The sequence below is a fragment of the Gordionus sp. m RMFG-2023 genome, chromosome 2 (genome assembly GCF_954871325.1).
Source record: "Gordionus sp. m RMFG-2023 chromosome 2, tfGorSpeb1-WG-v2, whole genome shotgun sequence".
Lineage (NCBI taxonomy): Eukaryota > Metazoa > Nematomorpha > Gordioida > Chordodea > Parachordodidae > Gordionus > Gordionus sp. m RMFG-2023.
In genome coordinates, this window is record NC_088776.1 from 35523797 (window position 1) to 35548527 (window position 24731).

Sequence of the window (24731 nt, forward strand, 5' to 3'; positions counted from 1 at the left end):
TAAAATTAAAATTTTTATTAGTCAAATTGAACGTTAAAAGTAAAACAAATATACGTAATTTGTAAATATATTAAAAATATCATGTAAACTATTTGTAAAATAAAATCTATATAAAAACTGTATAATAAAAAAATTAGTATAATAAATTGTATGTTGGGTGGGAGGAGGTCAAAAAAGGGAGCCGTGGATGGCAATGTTAGATCTGCATATATCAATAGATATGCGCTGTCTGAGATAGAAGCCTTCCTGTGGGTCACCAGTGATGGCGCGAATTTTTTTACCAAGGGATTTGAAGAAGGTTAGGGCATGATTGCCAAAAAAAACCGGTTGTGTCGGATACGATTGGTATGAGATTGCCATTGGTTAGGGAAGTGTAATTATTTATTTTAGAGTTTTCCGCTCGCACGAATGAGTTGTTGTTAAACGAGAGAGCAAATCGGTCGATGCAAGTATAATCCCATGCTAATGGAGTTCCATTACTCCAAGGTATTAAGGAAGGGTTGCGGGAATTTGAGCTGAGCGTAGAGTACGGAGAATGGTACCGTTAACTGCATTGTGTCGAGAATGTCTACCTTTAGAGAATCAACAATGAAGAGGATGATGTCCGAAACAATCAACGGGTTGGGAACATAATGTACATGCGGAGTTAGCCAGTATTGGAGACCTATTGCTATGCGTAATTCTTCGTTTGTTAAGAGGAGTCCTAAGTTTGAGCTGGGCAAAGCTTCTAACCATTCATAGCCCGATAGGGAAGTCAAAAGTTGTGGAATTTGCAGTTGTGGGAGAGAAAGATGATCAACTGTTAAGGATTCATACAATTGACTAAACATTGATAAAATTTTCAGAATAATGCTTTCAGTCACGTATTAATCATAAATTTGGCCAAAATTTAGTTACTAATATTTTTTTCATTTATGCTGGCTACTATAGTGGTTAGACACCAATAAAGCACAAAATTGGCAAATTTTTAAAATGCGGTTAAGGAGCTAAGCCCCCCCCCCCAAATAATTAACCACCCCCAATGGATCAATCTTGGCTACGCCACTGAGTGCCCACATCACTTTTTTCAGTCATAATCTTAGTTGATAATTTTAGGATCATAATCTTTTCAGTATAATAGTGCAATAAAATAAAAGCTTCAAAAGATTTATTTTTAATCGTATATTAGAGCACTGCTATTTTGTGCAACCTATAATGCGAAGACCAATATTAATAAGGATTTCTGGAATTTCTAATTGATGCTCCTTATTAGCGGATCATTTAGGAAATTCGTCATTATTAGACTATCAACACAAAATATCCTTATAAATTTGCAAAAATAAAATCATAATTATTTTAAAAGAGTTAAGGAAATTTCTAGGATTTTCAATTAGACACTGACATAGTTTCATTAAACAAGTGCCTAATACTTAGATCAAAAGGTTAAAATATGAACCGATATACGTTTTATCAGATAAACTATATTTAACATACTAATAAACATGAACTCCAAATTCAATTTAAATATGCCAAAACTAATTGGCAAAGGCTATGATGGCAGTGTTGCCATGTCAGGCAAAGATGGTGGCGTGCAAAAGTACATATATAGGACATCTAAAGTTAATTTTGTCCATTGTGCTTCTTGTCTTTTTAATTTATTCATATGAACTAATAGTGTAACTGAAATATAAAACTATGAAACTGTTATGAAATTATCACACTTTTAAAAGAAAACAAAAAAATTATTTACTTAAGCCTTTGTTTTTTTTAATATGCATCCATTTAAAATTAAAAGTAAATTATCAACAAACAATGTTACATCAAATATCGCAATCTCTCCTAGAATAAAAATCTATCTAATTGAAGCGTAAGCTCATAGTTTATAGCAAATAGAATGGGGACTTTCTGTAACTTATTGATAATATGGTTGGATTTTGTCTTTGAAAAACATGGTAATGTTAAACTATGGCATACGAAGAACTAAGTAATTCTAGCCTTTCTAAGGCTTCAGTTTCTCGTTGATAGACTTTACCAGTTCCAATTGAAGACTTTTTATAGGCACTCATGTTTAATCATAAGATTCACATATCTAGTTCACTGTATTCTTTACGGTTTCTCTATCCCTCAGATTGGAATCATACCATAATACTTTATGATATAATCTACTCTTTATATTCCGATCCTCGTGGAAAAAATTTATATCCCTTTAATTCAGAGTTTGAATTGGAATCCTCGTAATCGAGTCAAATCTAAGAACTAGAACTCCTTTTTCAAATTTATGGGAACCGAAAACCTAAATAATTTATTTTAGTCCAGGTTTCAAACTCTGTCTTGGGTGTGCGCTTTGTGATATACACTAGCCTCAACTTCTCCCATCCCAGAAAAATGAAGCAATCTACCCTTCTCTTAAAACTCAGTGAATACTATATTCACTTATTCGAATTAATTGTGTTCCGCTTAACTAGAATAACAGAAATAAGACTCATTTTAAGTTTTATTGCTAAAAAAGTCGAAATATAATGAAATTGTGACAAATTTCGCCCTTTTATACCGTACTATAAATAAATAATACATAATTCTTCAAAATAAAATAAAACAGGACTCATCATTAGTCTACAAATAATATCAAAAGTCAAATTCATGCGCCGGTTTTACATCCAAATTATAAAACCCCGATTATAACAGACTGATATATCATGAATTTATCTATAAAATCTAATTCAATTACAGAATTATTATTTTATAAATTCAATTTCCCCCTTCTACTCTTACCATTATGTTCTAAAAATAAAAGAAATATTTGTTTATTAGCATTTAAATTGGAAATTAAATTATAAATTTGTGATATAAGAGAAAGATCAAGATTAAATTATTAGAATTGTTTGGTAAATTAGAAATTTATGCCAATATCCGAAAATTTAAAATAAGAATTAACTTTAAATTACTAAAATTAATTTATATTTAAAATTTTATAATAAAGTTGTTAAACAGCTCAATTTGAGTTGATTTTAAAAGGGCCTAACTCAATATTTTTCCAGAAAAAATAAATTAACCTGAAAATTTTGCTCATAGGTGACACTTGGACATCTCTTAGCGAAATCTCAAGGCTTAGACATAATTTTTCAGGCTAAAATAATGAGTTCGCCTTTTTTAAGAATTGGCTCAAATCGAGCCATTTAATAACACAAAACGAAAGTTTAATTCAATATTGCAAAACTTATTATCGAAATATTCAAATCTACATTTTTAGAAAATCAATTGCATAATTTTTTTCCTGAACAGTATATAATAAATTTTGAAGATGGTATCAAAAATAATGGGGACGGGTTATTTGGGCCAAGGTAAGTTGGTTAATTTTTTATTTTTAAATTATTATAAAATTATAAGATCTACATAATTTTTAATTAAATTATTAATATAATTCATATTATATTATGTTAATTAATTACCCTTCCCATCAATATTATTTTATTACTTTTTACTAGCCCCTTTACTAATATTACATAATATTTTTTTTTAGATTAAAATTTTTAACCTTCACGACCGATTAAGAAAAAAAAATAATGTTTTTCATTTACGGGTTATTTATTAAAAATAATTATTTATTTAATAATTTATTTTTCAAAAAAAAATTCTAGTCTAAAGCCTAAGAAAGATACTTAATTACATAAATATTATATATTTCATTTTAATAAATAATGGCCTTTTGGTTATATTTTTAAACAAATTTTTATTTTCAATTTTTTATAATATAAAAGGTACGAAAATTTTTTTTTATTTATATTATTTTTATATCATGCCTTTAAGGGTTTTTGGATATACCGTTGTTTTCTAAATATAGAGTGAGCCCTTAAAAACGTTTAATATACATAAACATTTGATTTTTTAAAAAAAAGGAAATTTAAATCACTTTTTTATATTAATTTGGTTTGATATCGGGTAATAAATATGTCAGGATCATTCCCAAAAGGAAACAAAAAATTTTATTTAAACGACGTGCCATGTTTAAATTCTATTGGTGGTATTCTCAATTATGGAGCCGAATTCTCGAATGACGTCAATATTATAAATAGGAATGGTGCCATCGATTCTAAAGAATATAACACTAAACCTTTCATATTTTCACAAGATATTAAGGATAAAGAAATTACATCAGATAACGGCAATCCGGTCAATGTGATAAAAATGCGCAAGGATATAGGCTTGTTAAGCGGGATAGCCATAAATGTAGGAATCATGATAGGTTCAGGAATATTCGTCAGTCCTACTACCGTATTAATAAATACTGGCTCAGTTGGGCTCGCTTTAATAGTTTGGGGCCTTTGTGGGATATTTTCATTCCTGGGGGCTCTCTGCTATGCAGAATTAGGTACCTCTTTTCCATCTTCTGGAGGTGAATATACATATATAATGTCAGCTTTCGGTTCAGTTCCAGCATTCCTATACGTTTGGATGTGTCTTCTAGTCCTTACTACTGCTGGTAAGGCAGCGAATGCGCTGACATTTTCACAATATGCTATAGATCCTATTTTGGTTTCTTGTGGTACTCCGCCCATGATTACAAAACTAGTGGCAGTTTGCCTGATAAGTAAATTATTTGTTTACAATAATTACTATTACATAGTATATAGTTTTTAAATGCTTTAATGCTTTTTAATTTACATTTTCCTTTTAAATTAATAATTATGTTACCCATTTTAAATATAACCTTAAAGCAGACGATAGTTACCCTGAGTTAAAGTATATTTAGTTATATAAGATTGGTAGCTTTTATAATTCAAGCGTAGCCAGAATTTTTCTACTAAGGAGGGGGGGGGGTACAATTTTGGTTTTCCATCAATATATTTTATTGGAGGTCTTTAGGTACACTTACTGTAGGTGTTTGGCTATGTTAGAATGTTATATAGTTTTTGTTTTTCACTTCTTTATAGAAAAAAAAATTAATTTACTTTCAAATTCTTGTTTATAGTGATATATTGCATACACCTTTTTGGAAATAGGGAAGGGGAGGGTGTAGGGGTTATTAGCTTAAGATAATATTTACTAGAACAGGCAAATTTTAAAAGTGGAGGGATACCCCCCCCCGCTAAGCCTATGATGACAATATATACTTTTTAATAAATTCAAATATTTTTACAAAATTTACTAAACCTATCTATTCATTAATAATTATATAATATAACTGTATAAACATGTAATGCGTTATGGATTATCTATAAATCTATTAGTAATGAATCGATTGCTATGCCCTATCATTTTCTAATATGGTAGTAATGCCTACTCTTACTGTGAATCGAAGACTATCTTTAAAGTTTGATTAGAAGCTATAGAATATAGTTTAATTTTGTACTTTCATAGTTTTTGAAATCTTCATTTGTGTCAAGAAGAGAGTATACCCCCTCCATTAATATTGTAGAGTTCTTTATTAAGACCTTGTTAAATAAACTAACATTCTTCGAATCCAATCCATTTACTAAATAATTTGATCTTAAAATTTGATAGCAATCAAGCTAAAATAAGTATAATTTTTTTTAAAATTAAAAAAGCCATTCAATTTATTATAATTATTGATTTAAAGGTTTCCTGGTATACATAAATTGTCGCAAGGTTAAATTGGCCACAAGAATCCAAAAATTTTTTACAATTTGCAAGCTATTCGCCCTACTCGTGATTATAATAGTAGGTGGTTACGAATTATATAAAGGTAATTTTTTTTAAAATCTCATATTATATTTAAATTCAGCTTGATATATAACTATTATAGTTTTAGGTGGAGGAGAAGGGGAAGGAGAGCCAGTTAACTATTAAAGAAAGGAGGCTTCCAGTCCATCTACCATGAAGAGTATCGACGTTACATTAGATCTAAACCCACCTTACTTTTTTAATGAAAGTTAGGCTAGAATTTTTCAGTTTCCCCACTATAACATAGATATTTTCCCTTCTAGGTGTTTTAACTCGGAACGATATTATACATATGAACAAGGAACCTAATACTTTTGAACACTAAGAATAAATTACAAAAAATCATATACAGTAAAAACCCGATTTAACGTTTCTCAATGGAAAATTTCAAATTAAAGCAAGGAATACGTTAAACTACGGCTTTTTTTAATCACAAAGTGTCCAATGCGATTTGGTTTGAAATAGGCACTATGATTAAAAAAAAAATAGATTATCTTACATTTTCAGCACTAGTTTCTAAAACGGTATAAAAGCGGAGAAAATACGGGTACGTTAAACCGGGGTTTTACGGTTTTTCTAAAGAAAAAATTATATTGTACTAAAATATTGCAAAAAATTTTTAATATTTTTCAAAACAATTTTTTTTTATAAAATAGTTTCACTCGCCAATATAAATTAAACAGTTAAATTCGTAAATTATTATGACTAAATAATTATTTCTTTAGAGATATTAAATTTTAATTAAAAAAATTAAACAAAATACGTTTTAAATATAAATATAAAGTTCTTTACTGCATCTATTGTATAAATTGATGTAGGCTTTGTTCTTGTCCTTGGAAGTTGTTGTTTCAACGTGTTGGCAATATGCCAGCATGTGTTCATATTATTTTATATTTTAAAAATATAAGTCCTTATAGAATAATTTAAAAAATAATAACATTGTAAAAAAAAAAGATTATTAGCATTTTGTGGACATCTGTGGAAATCATAACCTCCGTAAAGTGACCGCTTTAGTAAAATATCAAGTTGTTGAGTAGGCTTATTCAAAAACGAATCGAATAGCAATGAATAAAAATAGTAAATTATTCAGTGACGTCGCTAGCTTTTTTAACTTAATGGGACTCCCCTTTTGGAAATACTTAAATTAGTGAATAGAAAAGGTATCCCACCAAAAAATAAATTTTATCAAAAATTAGCAAAAAATTTTTAGAAAGCCTCTAATTTTTTGAGGGCTTTCGCCCTTATGCAACCCCTTCCCTGAGACGCTACTGGATTATTTATTTTGTTCGAATACTAATAAATAATTATTCGATTCTAATAAAACGAATTTTTCAATAATTTTTTAAAAATTTATAAAATTATTGAATAATTTAATTAAAATATTTCAACGAAATTTGATTACATAATTATTTCTAAATAGCGTAATTATATAATGATCTGATCAATTAAATGAACTTTGGTGACTAAGTGGTCAAAATGTAATACAGTAACGTATAGTAAATTTCTGCTTGAATCATTGCGCATTATAAAATATAAAGGAAAAACAACATCTCTTTTCAATCATTATAATAGGTTCCATTTCATTCATACTCTAATAAAAAGGGTTACAGTAAAACGATTTTTTTAGAACCTAAATCATCGACTTTTATTTGTTGAAAAAACTCATTTTAAAGAAAGCTAAGTTAAAGTAAAACTTTTTATAAATAATAGTATATATTAGAGATCTGTAAATCACGGCCGGGTCTATTTAAAAAATAATAATTTTAGTTTGGGCTAGGTCGGGCCTAATACCTTTTAAAAAATTTCTGGCCGGGATGGGGGCAGGTTTTTAATATAATATCATTACATCAAATAAATTGATATATTATTCTTGCAAGAAACAAGGCGCTAATAATTTTTATTTGTATAATATCTACAGTCAAAAAAAATTAAATATTTATATATTTAAATAATTTTGGGCGAGGGGGGGTGGGTAAATAGTTTTTATTTTTATTTCGGTCGGGGTTTTCGGGGCAAATAAAAAAAATTTGTTCGGGATAAGGCTTGGCAGGACAAATTTTGACAAAATTTCGAGCTAGGCTGGGCTTGAAAAATTTTGCCCGATGCATATCACTAGTATATAAATAGCATTTAAAATTGTAGTGGGATTTTATAAATTTTCTTTATTATCAATACTCCAAAACTCTCAAATTTTATATACTATACATAATAATGGATTATTTTATATCAAAAACCAAACAATTCGAATCAAATACATATAATGCATTATTCGATTGGTATTCGTTTTTGAATAAGCCTATTGCAGAAGTGAATACTGGAGATAGTTTTGCACTTTATTTACACAGTCAATAGCGTATCCAGGATTTATCTATAAATGGGTTACAAAAAAAGTTTAAGGGGATTCACTTTCAAACTCCCATTTATCTGGTCTTCGTTTGGGTCCGACCTATAAGAAATTTTAATTCGGTATTTAAGCTTAAAAATTTTTCTATATCCCCGTGGTGTCTTTATTTTGTTTTACTAATATTTTGTATCTTTTTATCTCTCCATATAGAGACCGAACAATTGGAAGCATAATTCTTAACCCCAAATATTTTGTGATTTATTAGTCAGTGCTTTAACCAGTACAGTAGTCAGAATAAAAAAAATATTTTTTTATTAATTAAACAAATTTTTGGCCAATAAATCGCTCGAAATTATTTATTCTGAAGATTTTATCAATCACTTAATTAGTATATTATTTTAATTCAGCTGGTAGTATTGTAAAGGAAAAAATTTATATGCCAGAATAGGCCTTAATATTTAGTATCTTATTACTTCCTCAATCAGCTATGCGCTATAGGACCCTTTAAGTATGAAGTGAGCTAATTGGAAACTAATTCTGAAATTTAAATCTAACCATTAGGCAGTGCTCAATTATTACATTTTAGTGTTTTAATCTGTTTAGTAGATGGTAAGGAGAGGTTATTGGTAAAATAAGGAAAAATTAGCATCCTGTCAGAATGGCATATATAACAGTTCTAAATATCTCATTTGCCCCAATATTTACTGTTTTACTTATATTCTTCAATAGTTTTGCCAACCACATAAAAAGTAACCGAATTATAAGCATAATAAAAGACGTGAGTCAGCTAAATTGGCATTAATTCTGGAACTTATATCAATAATTAGTTCGTATTTAGTACACTGTGGTGCATTAATCTTTTTATAGATCTTAAAGAAAAAGGCAATGGCAAATAAAAAAATATGTCAAGATTGGTAATACCAGAACAAAAATAATAAAAGCACGAATATCTGGGATTACTCCAATATTTGCCTAATTAATACTTATTAATTTATCAGTTCGTTTTGCCATTCACTAACAGAAAGGGAGTTATAAACGAAATCAAAAATATAAGTCAAACATCTAATTGCCTCTTAATATCGAATTTTAAATCACGATTCAAAAATTAATTGCATTTATAAACATTAAGGTGCCTTTCCCGGATCCACATATTGAATCTTATGATTTTACGAACTTTATGGATATTATTTTTTCCTTTATGATATTTAGATATGAGTTAAATTTGACATTAAATTGAAATAGGTTAATAAATAATTAAAATCTCATTTCATTTTGAATGGAGTTATATTTCCAAAAGAATAAATCTGACAATAAGACGCAATGCTAAGCAAGAAATTTCTCAAACATTTGAAAGAACTTATTATAAATCTTAAGCAAATATGTATTATGCAATGCTAATTAGTAATGTTATAAAAGAGTTCTTTTTCTGATGATGAACGACGTTCCTTATATTTCTGACGATTGAACGTGAACGCGTTCCTTTTATATTACCAACGCCTTCGCTTTTTATGTAGAAAATCTAATTTTAATTAATTTGAAAATAAAAATGTTAATTTAATAGTAATCCAAATTTTTTAATAGGCTGTTTCCTATATCACATCTTTCCCTAACCAGCCACTATTTCTGTCCTATATTATAGTTTATTACTTGTATTATTTATAGATTAGCGTAAGCATGAATGTTAGTTATTATTATCATTTGATTCTGAATTAACATTGCCATGGCGTATAAAGTAACAGTAACATATATTCATTCAATTTACTAATTCTATCCTTACAAAATTTAAAATTTATCCAAAAAGTATAATATCAAGTTTCCTGTGGTTCTAACTTAAAGAGATACTTGATTGTAATATTCAGGCGCGTACGCAGCGGAGGTGGGGGAGGGGCAGGGGACAAATCCCCCCCCCCCCCCAAAGCCAAAAAATGCAGATGCCGGATTATATTTTTCAAAAACATTATTGTTAATAAATTTATATTTGTTAATATTAATTTATATTCGTTAATATTAATTTATATTTGTTAATATTAATTTATATTTGTTAATATTTATTTTTTATCTCATATATATTTAATTACATTTATTTATCACATTCATCTATTAAGTTATTTTATCAATTAATTTCTATTTCAAGTTTTCCTTGGCGTAATATTCAACTATTATATTCAAATATTAGTGGCGTAATATTTATCAATTTATATGTTATTGTTGAGTCAAAAGCAGAGTTATAAGTGTTTAATATTTGTCCCCCTCGACTTGCAAGTTGCAACAAGCAAGCTCATCGTCTAAACATTAATATAGGATATAGAAGAGTATTATAAAACAAATGCCCCATCTCTTAGATACATTTATAACCCAAATAAATGAATGGTTTTTAATTCACCATGCAGAACTTACCAATCTGCAGAACTTCCACAAAAGCCTTCCCAACCTTTTTCACATGCTGATAAAAAAATAAATATTTGTTAAATTTTTATTATGAAGATGTTAAAGTATCTTATGATGCCTTATTAGCTGAATAACTATGATTAAAAGATTAACTATGGTTGATATAGCCCCAAAAAATGCTATGGATGCTTTGCATTATTTCAAACACATTTTAGATTATATTCCCAATGTATTAAAATGGTTGTATATATATTAGCAACTCTTCCCATGTAAACTAATGAGAGAACATTCTCTTTTTTAAGAAGAATAACAGAGCCCTGCAGATGTACCATTTGCAGGGCACGGCCCAGATTTTTTTGAAAAATTTTTTTCGGCCAAGGTTTTCTTTAAAAAATTTTTTTAGGCCCAGCCCGGCTTTTTTGAAAATAAAATTTTCAGGCCCGGCCCAAATTTTTTTAAAATAAATTATATTTATTTTTGATTTTTATAGCTAATAATGGCGATTTCAAATATTTGGTTATACAGCTCGGTCCGGATATTTTTTAAAAAAAATTTTCAGGCCCAGCCCGGGTGTTTTTTTTTAAAAAAATTTCGGGCCCGACCCAGGTATGTTTAAAAAAATTAAAATACGGTCCGGCTCGGGGGCCGGGCCTGCAAGTCTTTGAAAAACATACCTATGAAATACAACTTCTGAAAGTAGATTGAATGATTTGGATCTTTTGAATATTCATAAACATTTAACGCCAAGCAAGGATAGATAATTGAAAAATTAGCTCAAAACATACAAAATACAATTATTCCTAAGAAACTTTTTATGTATTAATTTATATTTCCAACATTTAAATTTTTTATACTTTCTATATTTTAAAGGCTAAAAAATTCAAATTTCAATGGGTCATTTAAGTGATTCATATCGTGGTTATATTCACTTTATATTTTATAATTCACATTTATTTTATAATTTTTCAATGCCGGTTTATATATATAATTTTTTTGTAATTCACATTAATTTAAAATTGTGTATTAGAAAAGTTATTAGTCCAAATAAATTTATGCTTAGTATTTTTATTAACAATAATATTTCTTAAAAAATTTTATTATCCCCCCCCCCCCCAGACCAAATTCTTGCGTACGCGCCTGGTAATATATTTTATATAATATATTATAAGCATCCTGGTAATAATTTATTTTAGATTATTGTATTTTATAGGCTTAAGGTATATAAAGTAAAAATCATTAAATACAGTGTTGTGAAGATTTAATAGAAAACATTTCCATAATTTTTAATTCGTTTGTAAATAAAATTATTTAATTTGTAAAAATGATAAGAATAAACAAATGTTATTTTAACAATTTTTTCAAGTCAAATAATTTTATTTTTACAAATGAATTATAAAATATGGAATTTTCCATCAAATCTGGTCAACACTATAATATATATATTATATATATTAGCGGTAATGTGCTATTTTTTCAACTTTAAATCATTTTTTGAGCGCATTTTTTTAAATTTATAAATATAATTTTATCAAAAATGTATTCCAGCATGTTTAGAATACCTATATTAGGAATTGTAGATAATTTTAGCGTTAACTTTCGAGTCATTTATAATTTATGCGAAAAATCTATGGAAAAACTAAAATAAATTATATTGAGTCCCCCCCCCCCACTTAAGTTGGTGGCAAAATTGTCTGAAATTCATAGTAGTATTCATTTATTTTTAGTTTGATTATTTGAAATTTGTTTTTATCAAGGGTTTTATATTTTAATAGTTTATTTAGAGTATTATAAATTTATATTATTTATAAATAATTATATTTTATTATAAAAATTTTTAAAAATTATAAGGAATTTTTTTTTTAATAAATATAGATATTTTATTCACTTAAAACTATTAATTTTAAACATGGCTAATATATTGTCTTAAAAAATTAATTGTATTTATTTATTTATATTAAATAAAATTTAAAAAAATATATTCATAAAGTTTTGAGCGAACGTGAACGCGTTCATGAACTTGAATGCGTTCGATTTTTGACGATAAACGTTGAACGCTTTCGATTTTTTAAAAATGTTTGCAGCACTACTAATTAGTATATATTATAATTTAGTACTACAATCCGTTTCTCCTATTTCATCTAAATAATTAAAATTTTTAAAAATCCGTGGACGACCCTAATTCCACTGGTCTGAATTTGTCAAACTAATCGTTATCTAAAGAAATCAATAGAATTTACAATTTTTTGAAGAGTAAAATTTTGGTAAAATCGATAAGCCTGATTAACAAAACACGTCTAATTTTGAACACATCACATCAGTGGTCTGCAAATGGCAAAATTCTCCCGGCCCACCTCGGAGGGAATTTAGATTTTGCCGGGCTCATCCCTTAAATTTTTTTTGCTCGGCCCGGTTTCGATTTTTTTATTAAGGTTACTTGCTCCTGTTTTTTAGAAATACACACCATCGCACGGTATTTTTTAAATATAAGCCATAGACTGAAATATTTATAGTTGAACGCCAAAATAAACAATTATTTATCATATTGGGGAGTGGTTAAATTAAAAATACTATTCTTTATTTATCACTTCTATTGCATATCAGAATTCATCAATAAGTGTAATACATTACAAAATATGTCCTATTTCTGCCAATAATAATTTACCATATTTGAGATTGAATTAAAAATACCGGATAATAATTTATCATCATTAAAATTATAATCCAATATATTATATTATTTTAAAGTAATTGAACTTTAGAAATAATTTTTTTATATTCTCTAATCTCTATTAAGAGGGCCGGGCATCTCTACCTATTCTCCACCAGTCATTAGTTTTTTTGTCAAGCCCAAAAAAATTTTTATGGTCCAGGTAATTGGCTGAGTATTGCAGATCACTGCTTTACATATTAGTTTTAATTATAAATGTTTTTTTAGACGGAAATTTTGTTCAAATTGAATTATTTTTCACAATAAATGGTTCAAATAAGGGCTGGGTTAATTACCTTTGTTCGACGAAGAAAAGTTTTTTAAACTTATAAAATATTTATTATGAATTACACCGTTATTTAAAGATTATATTATTCATGTATTTTTTTAGGAGGGGGTAGGGGAGGGGGTTTGGTCTACACAAAAATGTATAAATTTTAAAAAAAATATCCCTTTCCTCTAAAACTAAAGGGAATAAATTTTATATGTAGCATATTCATACTTGTCAATCTTAAAAAAAAAATACCATAATGGTACAGATGCATATCTAAGATTTTGTTTAGCATGGTAGGAGAAGGGGGATATAATTTATATCACATATAGACATGACATTAGCATGCCTCTATTAATTTATAATATATAAATCTTAAATATGTTCTAGTAAAACTAATTTAAGTAAACTTATCTTTAAAATTTAGCATCACGTGAAATAATTTTTAAGGAGAAGGAGAAGTTACTTACCAAAATTTTCGGGTTTTTTTTCAAGATTTTTCCCCTGAAAGTTTTTTTTTATTTGTCTAATTATAATTTTTTATTTTTATGTATTAAATCAAGGTAACTATAAAAGATTCAGCCCTTACAATGCTTTCCAAGGAAGCAACTATAAGCCAGGAAAAATTGCCTTAGCAAGCTATTCCGGTTTATATGCCTACTCTGGATGGTATAAATATTTATATATTAATGGCAACATAAATATCATCCCAGGGGCTACAAATTGTTAAAAATATTTTCTAGCCAGGCTGAAGTTCAAATTTGTGTAATTTAACATTTTACCTTCATAAAATATTATAGAGGACAGGGTCGGACAAGTTGTAGAAAATATATTATATTTAACATGCCGGGCCAGGTAAAATAATTAATAGCTAGGCCTAAAAAACAGATAGATAATCTTTACGGGCTTCGACTACATATTATTTAATGTCGCCGGGCATTTTGACGGGTATTATGTCGAATTTATAAAAATTGTAAAATTATTCTTTTTGTATTTGGTATTGAATAATATGAAATAGCTTCGAACCGAACCTGGATTTACGAACTCAATGTGATTAACTATTTTTTTAAAGCCTATAGAAACCTTTTATCGAAAATTTTTAAAAATGAGTTAGATAATTATTTTAACTGATTTTGAATGTTTGTTACATTTAATTCCTATATACCATGTGGTTTAAAATTATATATATATTAATTTTAATTAAGTCATATTCCTAGATTAAATTTGACGATTAAAATTTCCATTATAAAAATAATCAATTTTTATAAAATTTTAATTAAAAATATTATCAGGAATTCTTTAAATTGCGTAACGGAAGAAGTCAAAAATCCCTACAAGTAACTTTTTTTTGTCATTTTAAACTTGGAAAGATGATAAATGCGAATGAGTACTTTTATAGTTTGCTATAGAATTTATCAAAATGACACTTTTTAGAGGATTTTGAAAAATATCACTAAGGATTTTAAAAATAAATAAATAACGACTACGTAAAAATATGGACGAGCTTTCCTTGACTAACAAAAGAAAATATAGATGACATAAAAAATGATATTTTATTTAATTATTGCCGAAAAAATGTATCACATTTGTTTAAAGTTTAACAAAAAAGTAACATCAAACTTTATATTTAGAATTCTCATTAAATACAATGATGTGATTGAAATAATTAATATATTTAAATTTTGCTTTGTTTTAAACAGAATTTAGTAAAATTGATATTCACATTATGCTGAAAATTTAATGGGACTAAATATATAAATTTTGCTATTTTTTTAATAAACTTTAGATAAAATAAATTATGCAACAAAAGATAACAATTTTTTTTCATTTGTGTATATTTTCTTTTGTCATTTATTAAGCGAACTCTATTTTTTATTTATTGGATAAAGTGTTTTTTAATTTACCTTTTCTCTAAATAAATATCACCATTTTGATAGATAAAATATCAAATGTTCTTTTATAATTTTAGCATTTGTCACCCATTGGAAACATAGGTTTACTAATTGTACATATAAAATGTCACTAACTGTAACTAGGGGATACTATCGTCTAGGCATACTAATAAATGTTTTATTTTTTACATAAGTATAAATATTTTGGTCGTGTGGCTTAGCACAATTTTGTCACTTCTAATGCTAACTGATTACTTAAGGTAAAATCTAAAATATGCATATTTTATAGAAACCTACCCAAATCACTATTCCTTTCCATCGTTATCGTAACACTAATTTTCGTAGCCACCAATATGGCATATATGAGTGTCCTATCTCCATATGAAATGATAAATTCTAATGTTGTGGCTATGGTAATTAATAAAATTTAAATTATAACATATTTAAATATTATGAAACATGACATGACAAAGCAAAAAAGCTTAAGTCTTGTCTCCGTCATTTTTCTTCTCCTGTGAACTTTTTTAGACTTTTAGCACGTTGGGCTACCAATGGGTCAGTAACAATTTATATAATTCAAAAGTCAAAGTTAGTGTTCTAAAATGATATAGTGAGGATAAGTAAATATTTTTTACCACTGATACTAACTTGTACAGGGGGTCTCTTGCGAAGGGAGTTAGGGGGCTTAGCCCCCCTCAATCAATTCCCTTTATTTATAGCCCCCATTCTAAATTTTTAAGGGCTGACCTCCGCCCCCGCCTAAGAATTTAAATATTTTTTAAAAGTGTTAAATTTGATACCCTTTTCTACTTATTATTGTTATAAAAATTAAAATTTTTATATAGTCAAATATCTTTTTCATATATTTTTTATAGTATAGAAAAAAAGGAGTGAAAAATTTTATTTTCATTATTTTTATAGAAATATTTATCAGTCGCCGCCGTTTCTGATATATATAAAGTATAGAGTAAGATTTACCCATAACAAGTAGTGCTGATAAATAGCTTTTTTAACAATTTTGCTAACTCTAAAATAAACCGAATTTCTAAGTGAAAACTATCATCTTACTTTCGATCGAGGTTTAAACTTAAAGATAATTCAATCTTAAAAAAATGAACTATTGCTTCAAGGCTTAGCTTCAACTTTTACGATTTACTCGATTTAACCATTTTTTTTATTTTAGAATTTTTTCCGATATATTCAAAAGAAATTGACCTAAATACCTAGATGCGAGATAAAAGATTCAAATTAAATGTATGATGGGCTTTGTCAATATATCGATGCCTAATGAAAAATTTAAACAAATTTGTGGATCATCCTATTGCCAAATATTAAAATGGCTTTCATCTTATAATTTTGTTCATTGCAAGATAAACAAATGTGTTTAAGAGTAAATAATTTTTCAAATTTAATGTTTATAAATATTAATAAACCTTCGATATCGGAAATGGATTCCAGATCGTATATCAAAGTATGGAAAAGGAATCATCGCAGGCAAATGAGATCTTTAAAAAATATAGCCCAAAGAAATGAAAGATTTATGGAAAATTTTTTAATCATATTTATTTATTTTTTAATTTGTATAGATATCGGTTAAATTAAATTTGTTACATTGTCCTTAAAATATAATTATAAATAAATAATTTACTCATATTCGTAATAAAAAAATAGATTATTTATATATCAGGATAATGTATAAAAAAACTTTAGCCCCCCCCCCCCAAGCACAAACAAGCAATAAACCACAGTAAGGTTTTGTTTTGGGACCAATAAGACATATATAAATTGAATAATTAATATTTAAACAAGTCTTTCATAGAAAAAAGCTTGGGATACGGTTATTCGATTGCCATATCAGTGTTCGTAGCTCTCACAATTTTTGGAAGCTTAAATGGTTCAATTTTGGTGTCCTCTAGGTATATATATCATATTTAATAATTTTATCAACTATTTTGTATTTGTATGCTATAAAATATATACAAATTAAATTTTACAAAAATTCTTTTGACTTTAATATTAAATCAATTTAAATATTTCATTTAGGAAGGCGAGATTCATCAACAATCTGAGATCGAGAGACCGGAGTTTAATGAGCCTGGGGATAAATTTATATATTTTTTTTCTAAAACTAAACTCTGATCGTTTATTTTTTTATATCAATTTTTTTTATTTAAATAAAAATATGCTAAAACTAAAACATTATAATGATAGTGAAAGTTTGGGTCTTCTTTATGGGGAGTTGAAACGAGACATATACCCGGATCAAAATTTAAAAAATATATTAATTAGAGGTCTGATTTCCCGACCCAGTCTGTTATAATTATTTTAAAATGCCCGAACCGTTCTATACTAATTTGACTAAAAGTCTGGCCCGGCCCGTTATTGTTTTACCAAATGTTCGCCCAGCATGTTAAAAATTTTTGTAAGAATTTTCCAAACATCATATTTTTAAAATCTATATCTATTTTTTTCCCAATGTCAATTAAGACTATTATATATCTCCTAGTATCTGTAATCTTTACTGTATTGTGCATTTGTTATATTATAAATAAGTTAATTTTTTGTGAATTTGCAATATAATTTATAGATATAGCATTTTTGTTAGACAGCTCTTAAAATACAAAGAAATAAAGCAGAAATTGTAATTTATTTTTAAATAGTATTCGTCAGAATATTAGCTTGAAATTCAAAAATATATATTAAAAATTTAATTCCCTAATGGCCTATTAAAATTTTACGAAAAATCATAGACTTTCGAGGCCCTCCCTGATATTTTATGTGTAAATTGTCCGGCCGGCCCGTTTAATATTTGCTGGCCGTGCTTCTGGACGGGCCAGGCATTGCCGATCTCTTATATATATAATATTTTTCAGAGACCTGCAGGCTGGGCCGGGCCGTATTTTAATTTTTTAAAATATACCGGGGCCTGGCCTGAAATTTTTTTTTAAAAAAATGCCCGGGCCGGGCCGTATATTTAAACCAAATATTTGAAATCGCCATTATTAGCTATAAAAATCAAAACTATATATAATAAGGAATAATAATAATTTATCATTATGACCACTTAAGCAATGACCACTTAATACCATTCTATTTATTTTATTATTAAATGGACCTTTATATATTGATAAATAAAACATTTACCGATTTAAGGATTCTATATATAAAATATTGAATGTAAAATATTTTCCAGATAATAAAAAAACGTGAAACACGATTTTGATTCAACAGGGTACTAAAAACTCTTTTTAAAAATATTTTTCTTGGATTAATCAATCACAAATGAACATAGGGAGAGCATTGATTATGACTATACATACTTAGTAAAATATTCAGAATAAATTAGTCGATAAGGTGTTAGAGATAAACGTTAGTAAACTTCTATAGGCATTTATCGCCGGTCTCTCTTACCTACCCTATAAAATTCCAGACAATTTTGGCATTAAATTTTGATTCAATTTAATAAATCAATTTTTCCATAAATTTTTATATATTAATTAAGATTAACCCAGAATTTTATGACAAAATTCCCTGGAATTCATAGGGTACGTATTGTACACATGATGGAACACAATTCAAGCAGTCTCTAAAAATTTTGGAAAAATGTGCGCTATCGATTATTTTAAAAATTCCAAATATTCTGAATTCATAAATACTCTATGATTAATATACTATAATTCTAAATTTTTAGGATATTTTTCGCGGCGGCACGGAACGGCCATTTTCCTCAATTATTTTCCATGATCAACGTTAATTTCTTGACTCCCACCGCTGCTTTATTTTTTATAGTAAAAATTATTTGTTACAGAAAAATATTGTTATTTATATCTTTATATTTGATTTAAAATTGGATAAGATTGACTAGACTAGGCACTGACTACTAATATCTAACAAATTGCATTTTGTCAAAAAATAATAATTTTTAATTATAATCTGACTTCTTACTTTTTTATTTTATTTTTTTCCATCTTTCATTTATAAGATAGTCCAAAAACCAATAATCTTAATATTTATAAATTAGTAACTGGAATTAAATGAATACATGTCGATAACATAATTCATAAATTTTAAAAAACATATAATCGATTACAGGGTGTTGTCACTAGCATATTTTGCCTGTCAGCCAATATTTTGACTCTGATAAATTATTATAGCTTTTCGGAAGCATTTTTCAGTTTATTAACGATTCTTGCTCTCATATACATGAGATATAAAAATCCGGACCTAGAGAGGCCATTTAAAGTATATAATTTTATTTTATTAATTATTTTTATTTGAGAAACTTAACTTTTCTAGCTATTATTTTTTAGAAATTTTTCAAAAACATATATCTAATTTGTTTTTGAAAAAAATCTTATCTTATTTAAAGAATAAGTAGATATTCGATCCCCGGTAAAAAATCTTGGTCAAATAAGAACATAATTTAAAACTACTCATGTTTTCCTCGTAGAGGGGCATTCATTAACTAAATAATACATTTAAGTTTAAAAGTTAAAACATTACAGTTCTTATAAATTGAGCGTTTTTAAAGCCTCGTTTATAGTAGCCACTATGATACAGCGATGCGATGAGTATTCCTAAGCGATATTACAGCAATTCGTCTCTTCGCATTGCTCAAAAACAACCATAGCCGAAAATAGTTTTGAAAAGTTAATTTTCTGATATAATAAAGCTAATTTTTTATTTTCAAAAAAAATATCAAGTTTAGAAAATAATTAAACCTTTAATTAAAAACCAAATTAAAAAATTTCAGGCTTTAAAATTTTGTAAAATTTATTATTAATTTTCTAAATTCAGATTGTTTACAAAAAAATTTTTTCAAATAATTGATAAACAGTCTTTCCATTTTTATAGTCGAAGTTTATAGATGATTATTAATTTAAGTTCGAAAAAGCTTCTTTCAGGCAACTTGAAAAAAAAATTTCTAATCCCCCTCCCCTTTTCCTAAAAATAATTTTTCTTGCCGCGTTGGACAAATGACAGTACGTGCATCCTACCTTGCTAAGGGTTCAGGTAGCAGGTTGACGTTAAAAAATTTAAATATTTGGCTTTTTTACCGAATAAAAAAGTGATTGGCCAATATTACAAAATTTTTGGGAGTATGAAATTGATATTTAAAATTTTTTAAATCCACGATGGGGATATGTAAATTTTTCTATATAATTTGGTTTTGGACTGTATAGCAAAAAAGTAACAAAATCATAGGGATTTGAAATAGGTGACAAATTTCATAATTTAGGGAAAATGCTAATTTTTAAACAACTTAGTTTATGGAGTACTGATTCTTTTTGCTTGACGAGGGTAAAAAGTTGAAATTTTAAAAAAATTAGCACTATCAATTTAAAACTATGACAAAATCTAACATAAAACTAAGCTGTTTATTATAAAAAAAATTTTCATGGATTTAAAAAAGTGCTGTAAAGTAACATCGTTACTTTTGTTTTACCCTTTTTGAGGCAAAGGAACGCCATTCGTTACTTCTTTCAAAAGGTAACGAGTAATGCATTTATTTTTTTATGTAGCAATAACGCAAAACGTTACTTCAAATTTTTCCTTAAAAAATATGTAGAAAATATTTTTTGTCTTATTAATATTTATAATTTTATAAATAATTTAAGCTGAGTTTTTAATTCAGATCAACCACCAAAGTTCTTCATTTTTATTTTCTTTATTACATTTTTCTTGTTAAATTTAACTTAAGATTGTTATTCTAATTATTATCGAATCAATCAAGGTTTGCTAATTTATATTCTCTAATATTATAATTTATTTTATTAAGAATATGACAATGGCACTTATTTTTTCAGTTGTATAATTTAACTCTTCCCTGACCCAAGTATGAATAATTACAAAAATAAGAAAATTAAGGAAACTAAGTCTACTTTTTGTGAGTGTAAATTGTGCTCTGATTCAAATATTCCACCCTGGATGTTCACCAGATCAAATCTAAAAAAAAAGCATGAAAGTAAAAATATGAATTCAGATTAAATTCTGATAAAAAAACAAAATTTGATAAGGATCTGAATGAAGATTCTTGTGAAGATGATCTAATAAGACTTTTTGACAATAAAGATCACTCTTTAAATATTTTTAATAAATTATCACAATTAAAAATTTTATTTATTAAATATAATAAAACCATCCCATCCTCTGCGTCAGTTGAACGTGTTTAGCCCAGCGAAAGCCATATTGAGCACCCGTTTATCTGGTCAAAATTTTAAAAATCAATTGTTAAAAATAATAATGAATTATTACAAAAATAAATTATAATATATTTGTATAATTTTATTTTTATTTTATAGGTGGAAAAATAAATAAAAGTAAAGAAAATTAATATACAATTTTTAGTATTTTTTTAAGTATCGATAAAAGCGTTACTTTTTTGAATAGCGAATAACGCGTTCCTTGCAAGATAACGAGTAACGTTAAGGCGTTCCTTTTTTGAAGTAACATTTACTACACTAATAAAATCAATTTCAAACTACTTTCTAAAAATCAAAATTGTTATAAAAAACAACATTTCTTAAGTGATAAAAGGGATACCATTATAGCCAAATAAAATATATAGGTAATTATTAGTAGTTTATTGGTGATTATAATTACAAACTAAACGATGTATTATTGGATATGGATAATATAAATTATCATAAAATCTTATTTTTCAATTAAATCGTAAACCAAACACTAATATTTAACTTAAGAAGTTACAGATTTAGATTCAAAAATATCATATATCGTAATTTTTTATAATATCCCTTTGTAGGCAAAATGCTTCAGGAGATACGGTCTGGAATTATTGAGAAAATATATATTGATAAGTCATGAGCTAATTTAATATTTTATCAAATGAAAAGCCAACTTTCAATCAAAAATTTGTTTAAAAAAATAAATAGTTGATATCAGTGAGTTCGAAAGAAATCACTCATTTCCTAAACGAATATTCTTATGCAAATAAAATCTTAAACCACATTTTAAAATTCTATTTTTTCTGACTGTTTTAGCTATTGTTATTTCCCAATTGGATGGCCAGATTCATTTGTCAAATTTAGGATATTCATTAAAACCATTAATTTAAAATAATCTTGATTATTAGTTTTGTGGTAATTGTTTAATATGTCCCAAAAATTTTAAAACTCTCCCTTTTCCTTTTTCTGATAGAGGCTAGTTCTTAATTTATATTATGATAAATATGGTTTAATTAACCTTCTTTTTCTGAGAAACCAAATTGTTTATAACAAAATATTACATAAATCAAATAAGCAACCCAATCATTTTTAAAATGTTTGGTTATTTGACAAAATTTTAAAAAGAGATTAATTATGTCTAAATTAGATTAGTTTATTATTTAAATATGGTTGTTTTTATAACCCACCATCCTAAAAATCAACATTATTATAATACTTTCTTCGACATATTATCCTATCTTCGATACCCTAAATATTTGTTTTTATAATACATCATCATTAATACTTTCATCCACCTATTTCTTATCCCATCTGCTAAACCATAAATATGTTCCAAATTTAAAAAACAATAAATCCGAAGTGGCAATTATACGTGGTTAATTTTATATCTTCAACCTGTTAAATTCCAAGCTACATCTGACCTGTTTATTAAAATTATATTTTCCGATGAAATAACAAAAAAATGAATGATTGTTAGCAAGACCATTTAATTTATAGTAAAACAATCAACAGCTTCAGTATAGTATTTTCATCATATGAAGTGTATTCCAAACTTATGAATTGTTTAGGAAAACTAGTTTTCTTTTAAGCAATTAAATTTAAATAACAATAGTACGTTAAAAGTTGCAATACACTGTGAAAGTTAGGCATAAAAATCGATCTTTTAATTTTAGCTTCTAGATTTTGGAAGATAATGATAATCCTCATAAAATTTTAAAAGAATATTATTTTTTTAAATTGTATTTAATTATGATAAAATTATTTTCATGGTAAATGCTAAAAAAACTGACGTTTCTGTTATTTTTACTAAATTTTAGAGATTTTTATTTTTCTGGACTGCAAACCCTTCACATAATGAGAACTCTTTTTTTAGGAGAGTTCACAGCCCTGAATTTAACAAACTAATTATTTTTTTTAGCATATTAAATAATTTTTCACTACATTGAGATTGGAATATACAAGTAACAATTGATTATGTCAAAAATTGAAACAATGAAATACAAAATAAATCAAGTATTTTTTTGTATCTTATAAATAATTATTACTAGTACAATTTAGTATTTTTTATATAAAAATTATTTGATTCTAAAATAATCTAAGTCTTTTTTCTTTATATTAAGCATTTTGATAAAATTTTGTTAAAAATATTGATTAATACTTAAAAAATTTTTAAAAAATCGGGATGATTTAGATTGTGATTCAAATCAAATTAATTTTTATTTACCAACCCTATACCTTTTTAATTTATTTTTAAATAAATTAACGTAATTCATAGGCAAATAATTTACAAATACTAAATTTGTAAATGGTGAATTTTATATTATAGTCTCTCTTAAGTATTTACTTCTTTATATTTATATTTTAAAATATCATCTTAAAATAAAATGATCATTATAAAGGTTAACATAATAGTTCCCATAGTTTTTGCCGTCATATATTTATTCCTTTTGACATTCCCGTTCACGACCGACCCGATGGTCTGCGCGATAGCCTCCACTATGATAATTTCAGGAATACCTGTATATTTTATCTTCAAATACCTTTCCATGTGGCCTAAGTTCTCGAATTTTAACGGTTAATTTTATATTATTTTAATATCAATCCATAATGTATAATGCACACTCTTATATAATTCTCACTACCTAGTATAAATTTGACTATGATTTAGAGTTTAATTTTATTCAAATCATCCAAAACATCAACATTGTTCTCTATAATGACCACTTCCCTAATGTGTCTAAATTTTACATTGTTATTATTTAAATTATAAGAAGTAAATAATGCACTTTATTTGTACCTCTTTTATTTAGGAATAATAACAGCATTTTTCCAAAAAATACTGAATTGTGCCAAAGAAGATGTTATGATCAATTAATTATTTACCAATCAAATATATTTTTGATATATAAATTGTATTTATGAATCTGATATTTTGGACTTATACTGCATTTTTATAATCAAATCTATTACTAATATTCTTAAATTTGATTTAAAATTATGGATAGAAATTTCATCAGGACAATTATAATTGTAGTATTTACATATTATATTGATATAAAATATATGGAGTATACAAGGTTCGATAATCAAAATAAATAACAATAATCACATAAGAAGCTAATATAAAAAGGTTTATATAATTGTAAACTTTATAATTTATTTATAAGTTGTTTGGCTAAAAAAAGGGAAGTATTGAAATTACATTAGATATCGTATACTTAATTTTACAAAAAATTATAATTGGATGTATAAAGGGAGTATATTATATCATATTAAAACGTTA

At 26.6% G+C, this 24731-nt stretch overlaps 1 protein-coding gene and 1 long non-coding RNA gene across 3 annotated transcripts; one reads left to right on the plus strand and one right to left on the minus strand.

Moving 5' to 3' along the window:
• Positions 1 to 6286, minus strand: LOC135923589 (uncharacterized). Its single transcript, XR_010571250.1, has 2 exons — positions 5857 to 6286; positions 1 to 822 (listed from the first exon to the last, which is right to left on the minus strand). It is a non-coding gene; the product is annotated as an uncharacterized LOC135923589 (long non-coding RNA).
• Positions 3142 to 24480, plus strand: LOC135923588 (Y+L amino acid transporter 2-like). 2 transcript variants are annotated; one of them, XM_065458422.1, is made up of 11 exons: positions 3168 to 3320; positions 3935 to 4567; positions 5558 to 5683; positions 13935 to 14040; positions 14664 to 14708; positions 15553 to 15676; positions 17073 to 17179; positions 18955 to 19051; positions 19356 to 19505; positions 23848 to 24022; positions 24259 to 24480. In XM_065458422.1, the coding sequence occupies exons 1-11, from the start codon at positions 3281 to 3283 to the stop codon at positions 24321 to 24323; spliced, it is 1668 nt and encodes a 555-aa protein (XP_065314494.1). In that variant the 5' UTR covers positions 3168 to 3280; the 3' UTR covers positions 24324 to 24480. The 2 variants fall into 2 exon arrangements, with proteins under 2 accessions (XP_065314495.1, XP_065314494.1); XM_065458423.1 differs by lacking the exons at positions 18955 to 19051; positions 19356 to 19505; positions 23848 to 24022; positions 24259 to 24480 and adding an exon at positions 17307 to 17894 and having other exon boundaries at positions 3142 to 3320.
• The last annotated feature ends 251 nt before the right edge of the window (positions 24481 to 24731 follow it).